Genomic DNA, 16,739 nt, shown 5'->3' with positions numbered 1-16,739 from the left:
TTATGTCTTATATTTTTCTTTGCCCCAGGTAAAAACCCCAATGAATGACCTCACAGTGTACGACAATTGGATAAGTCACTTCAACCGCACCAGTTCACAGTACGGCGTCATCCCCCAGTGAGTTCTCCATCCTCGTGCATCTCTGACATGAAGAATTGTTTCATTGAGAACCTTAATGGGGCAGAATTACAAAGGTTGGCTTTCACATGTCAGTCTTAGGCCTCTTGCACAACAACGTGTGCTGCCTGTGCCCGTTCTGCGGGCCAGCCACGTGCGGATCGCGACCCCATTCACCTAAATGGGGTCCGCGATCCGTCCGTTCCGCAAAAAGATAGGACAAATTCTATCTTTTTGCGGAACGGAAGCACGGAACGGAACACCACAGAAGCACTCCGTAGCGCTTCCGTTCCGCACCGCATCTTGAAGTGAAGTGAATGGGTCCGCATCCGTGATACGGAATGCACACGGCTGGGGTCCCGTGTATTCCGGACCTGCCATATGCTGGCCGCAAAACAGCCACTGGGGACACACGATCGTGTGCAAGAGGCCTTAGTCAAATTTCAGATGGCATAAGATACGCCGTATTTGGTACATCTATTGCCAGCCCGTGCACCAAAAAATAAAATCTACACCAGACGGCATAGAGCTGAGCTACAATTTAAACCAGATACTGGAGTGAATTATAGTAAATCTATCAGGCTGTGGCTGGCCATGTGCCCTTTGCTGAGCACAACCCAATTTTTGTAAAAAGGCAAAAGTGGCGTTAAAAAAGAAAAAAAGTCTCAACAGAAAATGGCATAAGTGACTTCATAAATTTATTCCACTGTATTTGCTTTGCAACTATTTAAATGGAGCCAGTCAGCATTTTTGATCATACAAACCCGCTGCCAGCACGAGGAAAAGGCTGGAAAGAGCAGAACAACATTTTTTTTAAAAAATTTATATCATCAGAAGTAGTGTAAATATGAAGTTTTAATCTGTCAGATTCTCCTCTTACATGGGCCCAGGAGGTGGAGCTTCACTGGGAAGTGCTCTCTGCATTGACCTGCTTTACAGCCCCTCCCCTCTGTTCTGTGTGACAGCTGTAGCCAACTAGGAGACCACTACAATTGTCACTCAAAATAAAGGGGAGAGGCTGCTAAGAACCACAATGCGGAGAGAAGAATATGGCAGAATAAAACATCATATTCTCACTGCTCCGATGAGAAAAGATGATAAAGGTGAATTGCCAGCAAGCAATTTAAATAGAGCATCAAGTGACAGGATCAGAACCTGATAGGTCCATGACTAGTGCTCCTTAAAGATGGTAAAACATTTACGGTCCCCAGAAAACTGGTCATGGAGCTGTACCTTGGGCTCTACAGTTGAGTGAGCTGAACTGAGAGGGAGATGGGATTTCGGCTGCTGTACCCTGTCCGCCAAGTCCTGAGCTAGCTGGACAATACCCTCCATCTGGATGACTAGTGCTGCCAAAGGATCCATCACACTAAGTCATCTGGAAAAATGTACGGCAAGATTATAATGTCAGCACAGTAGGCTGGAAAACACACAGACAGTGAGCCCTGACTGACACCTAACCAGCTTTCCCTGCCTACTTGCAGTGCAAGCCCTAAGTGGCAAATCTGCATCTGGTCGACGTTCCTTGCGCTGCTAAGGGAAAAGCAGACACGCAAGCGACATAGAAGACAGAAAATGTGGTAGTCCGGGCAGACAAAACAGTACAAAATCAGAATACAGAGGGTACTCAGAAAAGCCAAACCGTAGTCAGAACCAGACGGAAATCATAGTACCAAATCACGAGATAGAAAAACAAAGTAAAACAAATACAAATATATAAATACCTAAAGAGTAAAGTCATCATGCTAGTTGTGCCACAAAGTGAACGTAGCAAAATTTATTACATAAAAAGACAATGGTGTTATTGCTGTGTACCCTAAAATGATGCCATTAAAAACTACAACTTGTCCTGCAACAAAAAAGCAAAAGCACCCAAACAGCTACATTACAGAATAATAAAAAATCGGCTTGATCACTAAGGCCCAAAATGCATACGGGAGAAAGGGGGTTCATTTTTCTTATGCAATGTTATCATTATTATTTATTTACAATGACAAGGGAGAGCCACAGAAATTCTGGACTGTCCGACCAGATCTGGGACGATTGAGAGCTATTGTATTATATAACTGGCATTCAGTTCTCACTGCCAGGGTCGGAGATAACATGCAATGTTTTTATTATTATTTACATTTATATTACTTTCACTTTAGAGTTGGAACACTGGGAATTGGCAGCGACTATGCTCCGTTTGTACATTATCTGGGGATTACATGCATGGACATGTCATACACCTATGACAGGGTAAATATGCAAGTTAAACCAAGACAAGTGTTAACAATTTGTAGACAATTTCTGATATGTGTTATGTATATGCTGTGTACAAAAATGTAACTGATATAATACACGAATATACTTACTATAATATAATGTACAAGAATATAACTACTATAATACTGCCTCCTATGTACAAGAATATAACTACTATAATACTGCCTCCTATATACAAGAATATAACTACTATAATACTGCTCCTATGTACAAGAATATAACTACTATAATACTGCTCCTATGTACAAGAATATTACTACTATAATACTGCTCCTATGTACAAGAATATAACTACTATAATACTGCTCCTATGTACAAGAATATAACTGCTATAATACTGCATCCTATGTACAAGAATATAAATACTATAATACTGCTCCTATGTACAAGAATATAAATACTATAATACTGCCTCCGATGTACAGTACAGACCAAAAGTTTGGACACACCTTCTCATTCAAAGAGTTTTCTTTATTTTCATGACTATGAAAATTGTAGATTCACACTGAAGGCATCAAAACTATGAATTAACACATGTGGAATTATATACATAACAAACAAGTGTGAAACAACTGAAAATATGTCATATTCTAGGTTCTTCAAAGTAGCCACCTTTTGCTTTGATTACTGCTTTGCACACTCTTGGCATTCTCTTGATGAGCTTCATGGTTTTCACTTCACAGGTGTGCCCTGTCAGGTTTAATAAGTGGGATTTCTTGCCTTATAAATGGGGTTGGGACCATCAGTTGCGTTGAGGAGAAGTCAGGTGGATACACAGCTGATAGTCCTACTGAATAGACTGTTAGAATTTGTATTATGGCAAGAAAAAATCAGCTAAGTAAAGAAAAACGAGTGGCCATCATTACTTTAAGAAATGAAGGTCAGTCAGTCAGCCGAAAAATTGGGAAAACTTTGAAAGTAAGGGCTATTTGACCATGAAGGAGAGTGATGGGGTGCTGCGCCAGATGACCTGGCCTCCACAGTCACCGGACCTGAACCCAATCGAGATGGTTTTGGGTGAGCTGGACCGCAGAGTGAAGGCAAAAGGGCCAACAAGTGCTAAGCATCTCTGGGAACTCCTTCAAGACTGTTGGAAGACCATTTCAGGGGACTACCTCTTGAAGCTCATCAAGAGAATGCCAAGAGTGTGCAAAGCAGTAATCAAAGCAAAAGGTGGCTACTTTGAAGAACCTAGAATATGACATATTTTCAGTTGTTTCACACTTGTTTGTTATGTATATAATTCCACATGTGTTAATTCATAGTTTTGATGCCTTCAGTGTGAATCTACAATTTTTATAGTCATGAAAATAAAGAAAACTCTTTGAATGAGAAGGTGTGTCTAAACTTTTGATCTGTACTGTACAAGAATATAACTACTATAATACTGTCTGTTTCTGGGGATATTTTGCACTAGTTTATATTTTTTTCTCTCCTAAACCTACAGAGGGTGACGTCAGCTCGTATATATCCTGCCTACCACACAGCTTTCGACACTTTTGATTATGCATCTAAATTTATAGACCCAGGTAAATTTATACATTCCTTATTAATTACATAATACAGTGAAATATCATAATTAAAGCTATACAGCCATAATACACCACATTTTGGTATTGGTGTTATGACTGCATACCCTGGACCACCCTCGGCACTACAGTGGGTCTGTAGGTAGGTCACTATAGTTTAGTTCAGTGTTCGGTTCAGCATAGACACAGGGTTGTTCTGAGGCTGCTACATTTTTCACTGCTGTCCTCTTCCTGGTCCTGGCTCTACACATGAAATGTTTAGAAATGGCTGCACAGGCTGTCACCTTCCTGCGAGGTGTCCTGCCATTGATTGGCTGAGGTTGCAGTGTCAGAATGGCAGAGGCAGGGATTAATGAGGTAATTTTGGCACCTTTAAAAAAAAAAATTATAATAATTTGTTCTGGACAACTCCTTTAATACACTGAAGTGCATAATCCTTAAAAACCTTTAGGCCAAAAAGTGATAACCATTTTGTGTCCCCTAGTTGGGTTGTCACTTCCCAGTGCCCAACTAGAAGCGAAGAGTACTCCTTAAAGGGGTTGTGTCATCTCAGATAATGGGGGTATATCGCTAGGATATGTCCTCATTGTCTGATAGGTGCAGGTCCCACCGCTGGGACCCACACCTATATTGAGAACGGAGCCCCGAAAGTGGCGGAGGGTGCACTGTGCATGCGCAGCCACCCTCCATTCGTTTTCTATGGGGCTGCCGAAAATAGCAGAGCGTTGGCTCGGGTATTTCCATCGGGCCCATAGAAGTGAATGGGAGCGGCAGCCAGTCATGCGTGGCGCGCTGCTATTTAATTCTATGGGGAGAGCGTTTGATGTTGGCCGAACCGGAGTCCTCCAGCCACCACTTTGCAGGGCCCGACAGTGGGACCCGCACCTATAGGACAGCGGGGGCATATCCTAGCGATATGCCTCCATTGTCTGAGATGACACAACCCCTTTAAGCTCCAGCGATGCTGCCTGCAGTGTAGCTGATGCAAGTAAACATGGTCATGTTTGTTGTGACCAGCAGGCTTGGAGCTGTGGCGACTGTTGTGTTGTGTGTCACCATGCGATTACATTCACTTTCATCGGTTGTGATGCAGGCAGTGTCATTGGATGTCACAGCCATGTAGCCATAATGGTATTTCTACCCATAGCAACCAAAGTGCAGCTTTCATTTTTACAGAGCCTCTTAAAGGGGTTGCCACAGGTAGTTCACTACATGGGTCTGACTGGAATCAAAGGATTGTCTGTACAGTTTCAATTGGTCTTTGTTAAAAATGTTCAGCCGTTTCTGAGATACAGGGTTTAAAAATGAGTTTGTTTTCAAGCTGTCACAGTCTGTTTTCTTCTATCTGACAACCTATGTGTAGCTCAGATCTCTGATCTCCTGACCTCATAAGCACTTATTTCCGTTATATTCTTAGTTTGATAAGAAATTAGCTATAATGAGTGTTTATGAGGTCTGGAGACCAGAGATAAGAGCTACACAGCTTGCAAACAAACTGATGTTTAACCCATGTAACTCAGAAATGGCTGAATATATTAAATAAAGACTACTTGAAAAAATGTTTTTAGCCCAAAATGAATAAAATCCTAAGAAGGTGTCCATAGCCTTTAAAGACCTGACGATGAAACTGAAAATGTGCGGCCATCTCAGTTTTAAATACATGCAATTAAAATAGTATTCAGATCTAGGTGCTGGTTTGAAAACTGTAGAATATTTTACGTGAGACATCATCATTTACATCCAAATCTATGGAAAATGTCACCACGTATGTCTGGTTTTCACTTGTAGGTTTTACCAGCCATCAGACAGTGGCACGTACTGCCGGGAACATCCTGCTGCGGCTGTCAGACAGCCTCATCCTGCCACTGGGGGCGAGAGACTATGGTGAAACTCTGGATGAGTTTTATAGGCAAGCGGAGAGCTTCCAGGCCAATCTCCACATGCATGGCATGTCTCTAGGTAAGGTTCTAATACTCCTATAATACTCACATTATCATTACTACCATATGTGTCAGTACACAAGATCTACATCCCATGTGAACTTAGCCTTATTCCGAAAGTCAATGGTGGTCCAAAGTCCCAGACCTTACCCATGTGATCCCATGATGGCTTTTATATTTTATCAGTTCCAGTACACACAGAGCTCCCTCTGTAAGCCCACTGGTCCCCTGTGATCCAAAATGGATCCGTCATCTATTTCACAAAAATTCTTCTTCCAAAATGAATCTCAAGTTTTGGCTTCTGATGAATTGAGCAAAACAGCTCCCGCCATTTTACATTTAAAATTCAGTACACTGGTGAGGAAAACAGGGCAGGGAGGATCACATGACCCCCGGCGGGACCCTGGCCGGCGGTCTTGCCCATAATGCTTTGCAGTGAGCCCAACATCCAATCAGAAGGGAGGATATTGGCAGGTCTATCAGGCTGTGTGCTAGCTGTGAAGGAGAACCGCCATTGTGAGCTTAGCCACTAATGTGACACAGTAATAAGACACAAGACAACTATTTTAACCCCTTAGTGACCAGCCTGTTTTGGGTCTTAAAGGGGTTATCCAGGAATGGATAATAATGTCCTATCATCAGGATAGGTCGTCATTATTGGCGGTGGTCTGAGTCCCGACAGTCCTGATCAGCTGTTACAGGGAACCGCCACTCTCAACTGAGCTCTGGTGAGTGTAGCTGGCTCCCCGGAAGCTTTCGAAGCACAGCTCTGTACATTTTATAGTGGCTGTGCTTGGTATTGCATCGCTTCAATGGGGTGAGCTGCAACTAGGCCACGTGACCGATGTATGGTGACAGAAAGAGGCTGTAGCATTTACAGAATGCCCGGCCTCTCCCAACAGCTGATCGGCAGAGGTTCCGGGAGTCAGAACCCCACCGATCTGATATTGATGACTAGGGATGAGCGAATCGACTTCGGATGAAACATCCGAAGTCGATTCGCATAAAACAAGTCGATTCGCAGGAGCTCCGAACAGTATTAGAATGTATTGGCTCTGATGAGCTAAAGTTATTGCTTCGAACCACTTGGAGGTAGCACTTGGAACCGAACCCGAGTTCTGGAAATGTTTTTTTACAGTACAAATTAATTTATGAAGTTATTTCGCGAAGTCTTGCGAGACTTCGCAAAGCAATAACTTCGGCTCATCTTAGCCAAAACATTCTAATACTGTACGGAGCTCCTGCTCCGTAAAGTATTAGAACGAAGTTTTATGCAAACCGACTTCGGATGTTTCATCCGAAGTCGATTCGCTCATCTCTATTGATGACCTATCCTGAGCAAGGTCATCAATACATTTTTTAGGAAAAACACTTTTAATGACCAAGAGATTTTTTTTCATTGTCGCCTTCCATGAGCTATAACACTTTTATTTTTCAGTCGATTTTTAATGGCATCATTTTAGGGTACACATAACTTACTGATTAACTTTTAATAACTGTTTCTGGGGGAAGGAAAAAAACAGCAATACTGCCACTGAGTTTTTAACATTATAACTTTTGCGGCGTTGGCATTGTACTCTTATGCTGTCGAATGCATTACACTGTCTGTGTTATACAGACAGGCACCATAAGGGTGCGCCAGAGAGTCGCAGCCTGATGGGAAACCCTATAGGCAGGCACGGGACCTTCATTAGACCCCATGCTGCCGTGTACAGACATCGGCACCCCGCAATCTCATTCATGGGGTGCCAATGGGGGACAGATGCCAATTGGAAGCCACAGCTTAGATGCCGTGATCGCTATTGACAGTGGCATCTAAGGGGTTAAAAAGTTTCCTCCGATACTACCATGTGTATAAAAAGAGGTAGGCATCTGCCCCGTTAAGGTATTTTTTTGGGATAGTTTTTTTCAAAACAAGTCACAGTTTTTTTTCCCATACCACTGTGTATGTATTTAGACAGCAGGCACTCGGAGCTAATGTATGCGATCAACAATTACGATGATTGCACACATTTAACCCCTGAGATGTCGTGGTCAAATGTGACCACGACATCTGTGAGGATAAAAACCAGGAACGTGCACATCTGGCCATGCACCGGCTCCCCCTAGGATCGGGGTAGCTGGATGTAGTGTGCGGCAGCCTCAGTCCTCCTGAGTGAAACGAGGCTGCCACACATTAGTTCCTACGTAAAGCCTGCCTGTGTGCCATGTGTCCATAGGAACTTGGTGCAGTTCTCATAGACTCCAATGCATTAGCATTGGAGTCTATGAGAGAAGCAATCTAATGATTGCTTGTTATAGTTCCCTATAAAAAAGTTAAAAATGTTTTGAAAAATATAAAAAAAAATATAAAAATTCAAATCAGCCCCCTTTCCCCAACATTAAAATAAAATACATAAACAATTAAAAAATAAACATTTAGGGCGTCAGAGTAAGATCATGGCGATGTAAAGAAAACATTTTTTTTCCAGTTTTTATTTTTTTTCAGTATTAAAACACAAGAAAAACGATATATATGTGGTATCATTGTGATTAGAAATGAGCGAATTTCCTCTTATGAAATTCGTTCACACTTCGTTTGGTGGTAAAAGGTGAATTGCATTATGGATTCCGTTACCACGGACCATAACGCAATTCTATGACGGAATGCATAACGTAATGCCTTTAGAGGCATTCCGTTATTCATTCCGCCATAATAGAAGTCTATGGGCTGCAAAACGGATCCGTCCCGTTTCCGTTATGCAGGAGAGGACTCGGTGGTAACGGAATCCATAACGCAATTCACCTTTTACCACCAAACGAAGTGTGAACGAATTTCAAAATATGAAATTCGCTCATCTCTAATCGTAATCATACTGACCCATATAATGAAAATACACGTCAGTTTTACCGCATAGGAAACGCTGTAAAAACAAAACCCATAAAACTTGATGGAATTGTGTTTTTTTAAATAATTCCTTCCCATTTAGAATTTTTTTCCTGCGTCCCACTACATTGTGTGCAACCGTAAATGGTACCATTAGAAAATACAACTTGTCCTGAAAAAAACAAGTCCCCCTTTGTAAATGGAAAAATAAAAAAGTTTTACTCCCAGATTTAGGAAGGATGGGAGTAAAAAATGAAAATGAAAAAAAAAAAATAAAAAAAATGGAAAATCGCTCGGTCATTAAGGGGTTAAACATGGGCAGGCACCTGCCCTGAATAAGGAACCATTTTTGGAATGTTTTTTAATTTGAAAAAGCATAAATCTGATGAAGCAGTGTTTTCAAAGTCAACCACTCGTTTACCCATAGCTATATATACTATTGCTGTCTTTGCATTTAATGTCTTTGTCGTCAAATTTTCTAACTGATCCGTTAGAATAAGACCCGAAATGAATTTCAAGAAATTTGCTAATCTCTAATGCTAATAGGTTGTCATCAGAGACTAAGAAAAGCCACTGTCTGCTATGTACTGGAGCCTTTTAGGTCCTACCTAAGGTAGGACCCAATAAGCTGCTTGTCAGTAAAGCACTGACAGGCCTATTACACTGCAATGGAGAAGTATGTTAGGGTACTATAGAAGGGTTTAAACTATCACATGTTTAAGTCCTGTAATGAAATGAAAAATAATTGTAAAACAAATCAATAAAGTTTGTAGAAAAGTAAAACATTTTTTTCTCTTACCAAATGTTTTTTTTTTATTGAAAAAAGATTTTTTTTAATAAATACTACACATAATTAGTATCTCTGCACCCAAACTATGAAATTATCACATTGTATAACCCGCATGAAAGTGTTAAAAAACCAAAATAAAAAATGTGAGTGTTGCTATTTTTTATGTTCATCCCCCTCTAAAAAAAAGGGATTAAAAGTGATCAAAAAGTCATATGTACATCATAAAGGTACTAAAGAAAACATCAACTCATCCCTCAAAAAACAAGTGTTCACACAGCTCCATCAACAGGAAAATGAAAACGTTATGGGTCTTTGAGCATGGAAAACCAAAAACTTTTTAGTTGAACTCTTTTAATGTTCTTATTGTGAAAAATTAGTAGAACATAAACTGTAAACTATAATTAGAACATAAACTATAAATGTTATGTCACTGTAACATACTGATGCATGGAGCACAGTAAAAATGAAACTTCAATAATTTTATTGTACTATACTGAGGGACTAGTCTATATCAGTTTTTTTTAGAGACATACTGTCTTTATTGTTTGCCTATACCATGGGTCAAAAACTACCTGCTGCATACCAATAATGGCAACCAATATAACCCCTCTATACATATCACATGACTTATAGCTCCTTTCTAAATGGCGGCCTGTATTACCATCGTTTACCAACAGACCCAAATTTGCAGATACTGTGCCTAATTTTTAGAAATGGGCGGGGCTTATTTAAAGGGGTTCTCCAGGAATTAAGAAAATGAAAATACTTAAATATGACTTCATTATAAATATATTCCCAAATACTTTACATTAGTTATAATGGCTAGTTTTGTCTAGAGAGCATTAGGAGAAATAAAATGGCCGCTGTCCTATTAGTACATACAAAACCTGTCCTAATCACGCAGCGGGACAAGTTACTTCACAACTCTGAGCTAAAGAGCTGCCTCATCCTCCTCTCTGCTCTACCTGTCGGGGATTATGATCCTGAATACAGCTGATAAGATCTTTAGCTGAATCTCTGTTGGAATTGAGTTCATGAGCAGATGTGGCTAATAAGCAGCAGCACTTGTATGCAGTCTCCATTACCACAGTCTGTCCTCTCTGTACTTCATGTCTCCTGATGAACTCTATTCCCACAAAGATTCAGATAAATGTCATATTAAACTGTATTCAGGATCATAATCCCTGACAGTCAGAGCAGAGAGGAGGATGAGGCAGCTCTTTACCTCAGTGTTGTAACTTGTCCTGCTGTGTGATTAGGACAGGTTTTGTGTGTGTTAATAGGGCAGCGGCCATTTTGTTTCTCCTAATCATTGCTCCCTAGACAAAACAAGCCATTATAGCTAATGAAAGGTATTTGGGAATATATTTATAATAAGGTAATATTTATGTATTTTCATTTTCTTAATTCCCAGAGAACCCCTTAAAGCTCCACATACAAGTGGGCGGTTCTGTGTGTGTTTTGGGTGTTTTCCCAGAGTGGGGCTTAAATGTTCTGACTGTATCAACTACAGTATTGGTAAATGTGTATTACACGATTCATTATGTTTTACAGAGCCGTTAAAGCGGGCCATTAATCGATTTAAGGCCGCAGCCGAGTCTTTGGAAGAGTCCATTAAAAATCTAGCAGATGTAGATAAGATGTAAGTGTCATATGAATGTAATGCGTTGATTTATATGAGTCCTTTCCTTTAAATAAACGTGAATTATTTTTAAAGGGACAATCTGGGAATAAATATTTATGTCCTTTTTTCTTTTTGTTGGGGGTTAGACCGTCACTAAATGCACATTGACGGAAATACCGAGTATTAAGATTTCATTTACACACAGAACTCATTTCCGGTGGCCACTAGGGGCACTGTGTTACCACGGTAAGGGCTCTTATTTTATCAGTTTTGCAATGGAAATATATACAAAATTAAAGGGGGTCTAACTATTAATTACTTATTCTTAGGATAAGTCACAATATCTGATTGGTGAGGGCCCCCACGATCAGCTGTTTGAAGGGTCCGCCGGTGCTGGGAAGAGAGCTTTAGCTTCTTCCTACTATAACAAGCACAGCACTATCTATTGTATAGTGGCCGTGCTTGGGATTGCAGTTCAATCCAATTCACTTAAAGGGATTGTCCCATTACAAGATAGGGGTGGGAGTCTGACTACAGGACCACCTGACAAGAGAATGGGGGATGTGTTCCTCCCTTTGATTGAAGAGTGGTAGACATGCATGTTTCCGTTTCATTCAGGACTATGGGACCGAGTACAAGAGCTCGGCTATCTTCGATAGCCCCACAAAGTTAAATGAAGCAGCAGCATGCTCATGTGTCCATCACTCCATTCAAGCAGGAGAACCCAGTCCTCATGATGAGCAAGGGCACCAGCCATCGGACCCCTGCCAATTAGACCCTTATTCCCTATCATAACCCTTTTGGGCAGCCAAAGGAGGGAAGCATACCTTGCTCCACATGTCTGGTAGGGAGGTTGCACAAAAGGATTTCAAAGGTGGACAACCCCTTTAAACACAGATGTCCTATCCTTAGACCATCAGTCTAACCTTACCAATCATTGTATGGAGAGGCTGCACTGTGCCATACTGTCAATGGAGACAGACCACACAGTTGCTGTAGAGCCCACCTGGGACAAGGAGGAGCCCCTGCTCTTCTATAGAGAATGACCATTCAGCCCCTCTCCATTTCTGAGGCTGCTCTATGGAGCCTTGGAGCTCTGACTTAAAGGGGGATAGGCCTTCAGGATACCCTTGTATATTAAACTTTCATGATCTTGTTTCCCAGATTGTCACAACCCAGTCTCAAACTGTATAAGGAAGCAGAAGCCGTACCAGTTAAGCAACAGGCTTAACTATAGTCCATGGAAGGATTTTTTCTAAAAGCCTCAATAATATTTTTTCCATTCATAATGTACTGGTCTCTACAGATACACCATCTATACCAGTACAATGTATGTATAATCTGTGTATGATTTCTATGTATGTCCCCCCCTGGCCATGCCACCTTCATTGATTACACAAGCACAGTAGTGCACATACCAGTGTGGCTGTTCCTGGTACTACTTCTCAGTCCCTTTCACTTGGATAGGACTGAGCTGCAGTACCAGGCGCAGCTTTATGTACCGCTGTGCCCGTGTAAACAATAAATCGGAAGCTGGCGGCTGTTCGTGGTGGTCCTCAGGGGTCACACACCCACTATTAGACACTGATAGTCGATTCATGTTCAAGGTTGACCTGTGAAATGGAATTTTTGGGCTTTTGGAGCTGTATAACATGTATATATTAATGTACACGTGATCTATCTGCTTTCTCTGGATTTCCAGGCCACTGAAGATTCGGATGATTAATGACCAGCTTATGCTCTTGGACAGAGCCTTCTTAAACCAGTTTGCTTTTCCAGACCGGCTGTACTTCAGGTAGATCGCTTTATCCAACTGCTGCTGCATGTGAACTAATTAATTGTCCTTATTTATATATAAATATATTATTTCTAATTCACTAGCACTTCTACCTAGACATTACATCATTTTATGGCTTTTTATGGCTTAAAGTTACTATTACTATATTACTATAACACAATTGCCAATAGTCCTGATTTTCCTAGGACAATTCTTAGAATTGGGCCTTGAAAAAAGGTGAGGGCCTATGTAAGTTGGCGTTCTGGGGTGTTTTAGGGGTTCAGGGGACTTGAATGGTCCAATTTTTACTTTTTAAATGTTGGTAAGTACATTATAATTTTTTTTGTCACATGCTGGCAGTTGATTATATTGGGTGCCATAATACATACCCCCCCCCCCCCCCCCGGCAGGTGGATGGCCTAAGATTCCATTGGTGGTATGGGGACAGCTGCAGGATACCTTGGTGGTATGTGGATAGCCATAGGTTCCCTTGATGCTATGTTGATGGCAGCATGTTCCCTTGGTGGTATGTGGACAGATGCAGGTTCCCTTGGTGGTATGTGGGTATCAGCAGGTTCCCTTGTGGGATGTGGACGGCCACAAGTTCCCTTGGTGAGATGTGGACAGCCACAGGTTTCCTTGGTGGTATGCGGATGGCCGGAGGTTCCCTTTGTGATATCTGGATGGATATAGGTTCCCTTCGTGGTATGTGGACAGCTTCAGGTTTCCTTGTTGGTATGTGGACTGCCGCGGGTTGCCTTGGTGGTATGTGAACAGCAGCAGGTTCTCTTTGTGATATGTGGATGGCTGCAGGTTCCCTTGGTGGTATGTCGATGGCTGCAGGTTCCCCTGGTGGTATGTGGACAGCCATGGGTTCCCTTGGTGGTATATGGTCGGCCGCAGGCTAATTGCCAGGGGTTAGTTGTAACTAGGCTTTCTTCTGTGTCATACATAAGTAATGTGCTCCCATAGCAAAAATCTAAATTGGCCCAATTCTAGTTTTACAGAAGAGTTGAAAGTTTTTCCCCCTTGGGGCAGTATCCCATTCCTTTGTTTGAAATACTGTAGTTCCTCTGAAGTTCCTAATTCGGGAGCAAAGGACATGCAACCAACCAAGAGCCCTCTCTACAGGTCACATAGCAGCCATGTGGATTCAGTTTGCTGCTCTAGGTCTGTATCTATATACCCATCCAAAAACGTGCTGCTTGTTGTCACCTCCAACAACAACTGCGGCATATCTCAAGTTACGTCCCTCAACCTGATCCTAGCTACATAAAGAGTTTTAGGGCTTGTTTAAAGTGAGCATCTCTCTTTTCATTTGTAGTAGAGTAGACCATGTGTTTGAACTAAAATCACCATTAAACTGATTGAGATCTCCATGAATTGTGGTTAATCTTATCATAAGATTGGATTGAGCTCACCATGCCTACAGTTTGAGACCACCATAACTCCTGGTAAAGGACTCACAAAACCTGGTTAAGATGTCTTTCCACCATGCCGTTTCCATGGATCCTGATTGACATCACCAGGCTTTTTGGTTTGGTTCAACAATACTCCTCATTCCTCACCATGCTTTCATAGTGTGTTTCGCTCCAGTGATACAGTAGGTTTCCGTGTACCTAACATTATGCCGCACAATGGCGACCCAGTCCTGAAAACTTACTGTAATGAACCTGATAGGATTTTTTTAATTTGTGACCAAGGCTCTACATGCATGTCTTTCATCTGTTTTCCCTGACTGTAATAATCACAAAAGTTCCCTGTTTGTCTTTCATATGTAGCCATGTCCTCTGGGCCACCCGGATTTCTTCTTCTGTGGCAACCTTCCCAGGTCTTGCAGATGCCTATCAGACAGCCATCGAAAGCAACCACAAACATGACTGGGATCTTGTCCATCACCAGTTAACCATCGCCATCCAGGCTGTGGAAAACGCTGCATCAACCCTTGAGACTGTCACCAAACTATAATATGGGAAAGGATCTAGTACAACTGAAAACCCTCTCCTCCCACATTTTGATTTCTGATTTGGTTTGATACATATATAGACTTCCTTAAATGCACATTTTAAATATAAATATCCTTTGTCTTTTAGGGTAGTGCATAATTTTTCTGGTAGAGATTGCTAACACATGGGGTTACATGACAATTCTGGCTTTCTGCAGCCACCAATAGAAGGAGCTTACTGCAAACTGGTTATACATTGAACTCTGTATGCAGTAATCCCCTAAGCGCCCCCTAGTGGTGACTTTAGGCAGAAAGCTTTACTGTATATCTGTAAAGGAGGTTAGGAGCTCTATATCAGAAACACAGAACTCCAAGTGCTTTAAAAATCTACTAAGAAATCAATCTTCATAAAATTTTGGACCTAAAAATGAAGAACTTTTCTTTAAGGGCTTAAAGGGTTTTTTCAAGACCAGGCACCCTTTTTCATATGCACATGCAGGGTACAGGGTTTTAACTGAAAAAGACTCACCGGCACTCTGTTTTCAGTCCCAAGATCACATCACATTCCATTCCAGCGGGGATCGGAAGTGGAGAAGAATGGAGCTTGGCGCTGAAACCAGATTATTGGTGACAAGTGAGGTTTTTTTTAACCCCAGCAACCTGCCTGGCAGTATCAAAAGGGGTGACTTCTTGTTGAACCCTTTTAAGCATTCTGATTCCACAAGAGGCTGACTGACCTTTTTTGACCTAAATCTACATCACATTTTCACACAAGTCCCAAAAATAGATAAAGCTAACCAAATAAAACAAATGAATAAAAAAATATTAGAATATTTAATGAGGAAAATAATCCAATATCTGTGAGTGGTAAAAGTATGTGAACCTTTGCTTTCAGTATGTGGTGATAATTAGTGTTGATCACGAATATTCAAATTGCTAATTTTTATTGCGAATATCGGCACTTTGAGAATTCGCGAATATTTAGAATATAGTGATATATATTCGTAATTTTGAATATTCGAGATTTTTTTTAAATCAGTACACAGTACACATGATCCCTCTCTGCTATTGTAATGAGAATCAATGAGATTGTGAAAACCCAGATCTGATGGTATATTCTAACCCCCAGGCATTCCCATGGTGACAGGGACGCTTGTCGGGGAGGAGTATGCCAAAGTGGAACAACTGTACAGATAAAAAAAAAAAAGGCGAATATTCTAAAAAACGAATATATTCGTTTTTTGGAATATTTGTAATATTCTAAAACAAGAATATATAGCAATATAGCGAATATTCAAAAAAATAACCAAAAACAAATGTAGAACAATTTAGCTAATATAGTGCTATAATCTTTTTTTTAATAGTTGTAATTTTTTTCCAATCTGAACTTCAGATGAGAAAAAAATTACAACTATTAGACAAAGATTATAGCACTATATTAGCTAAATTGATCTATATTCGGTTTTTTTCCGAATATTCGCTATATTGCTATATATTCATTTTTTAGAATATTCGTAATATTCTAAACTAAGAATATATAGCAATATAGAAAATTATAATATTCGGAAAATTCTCATTACGAAAATTCTCATTATGAAAATTCGCATTACGAAAGTTCGCAATCAGCACTACTCCTAAAGTCAAAGATATTGCAGCCTTCTCATTGGCCCACAAGCTAGAAGCAGGGAGGGATCATGTGTACTGATTTTAAAAAAATCTCGAATATTTGCTATATTGCTATATATTCTTGTTTTAGAATATTACGAATATTCTAAAAAACAAATATATAGCACTATATCGAATATATTCGCTTTTTTGAATATTCGTCTTTTTTTCCATCTGAAGTCATGATCCCTCCCTGCTTCTAGCTTGTGGGCCAATGA

At 40.7% G+C, this 16,739-nt stretch overlaps 1 protein-coding gene across 1 annotated transcript in view; it reads left to right on the top strand.

Moving 5' to 3' along the window:
• LOC120999918 (aminopeptidase NAALADL1-like) overlaps positions 1-15,630 on the top strand; it is a 55,426-nt gene extending 39,796 nt beyond the window's left edge. The window contains exons 13-19 of the mRNA XM_040430965.1: positions 29-117; positions 2,268-2,358; positions 3,833-3,914; positions 5,703-5,873; positions 11,065-11,152; positions 12,837-12,929; positions 14,693-15,630. Coding sequence (XP_040286899.1) covers positions 29-117; positions 2,268-2,358; positions 3,833-3,914; positions 5,703-5,873; positions 11,065-11,152; positions 12,837-12,929; positions 14,693-14,879 — 801 coding nt within the window. The 3' untranslated portion in view covers positions 14,880-15,630. The remainder of the gene's footprint in view (positions 1-28; positions 118-2,267; positions 2,359-3,832; positions 3,915-5,702; positions 5,874-11,064; positions 11,153-12,836; positions 12,930-14,692) is intronic.
• Positions 15,631-16,739: the final 1,109 nt, after the last annotated feature.

Source organism: Bufo bufo, chromosome 4 (assembly GCF_905171765.1).
Source record: "Bufo bufo chromosome 4, aBufBuf1.1, whole genome shotgun sequence".
Taxonomy (NCBI): domain Eukaryota; kingdom Metazoa; phylum Chordata; class Amphibia; order Anura; family Bufonidae; genus Bufo; species Bufo bufo.
Note: the sequence above shows the minus strand (reverse complement) of the source record. Positions and strands in the feature narration are given on the sequence as shown.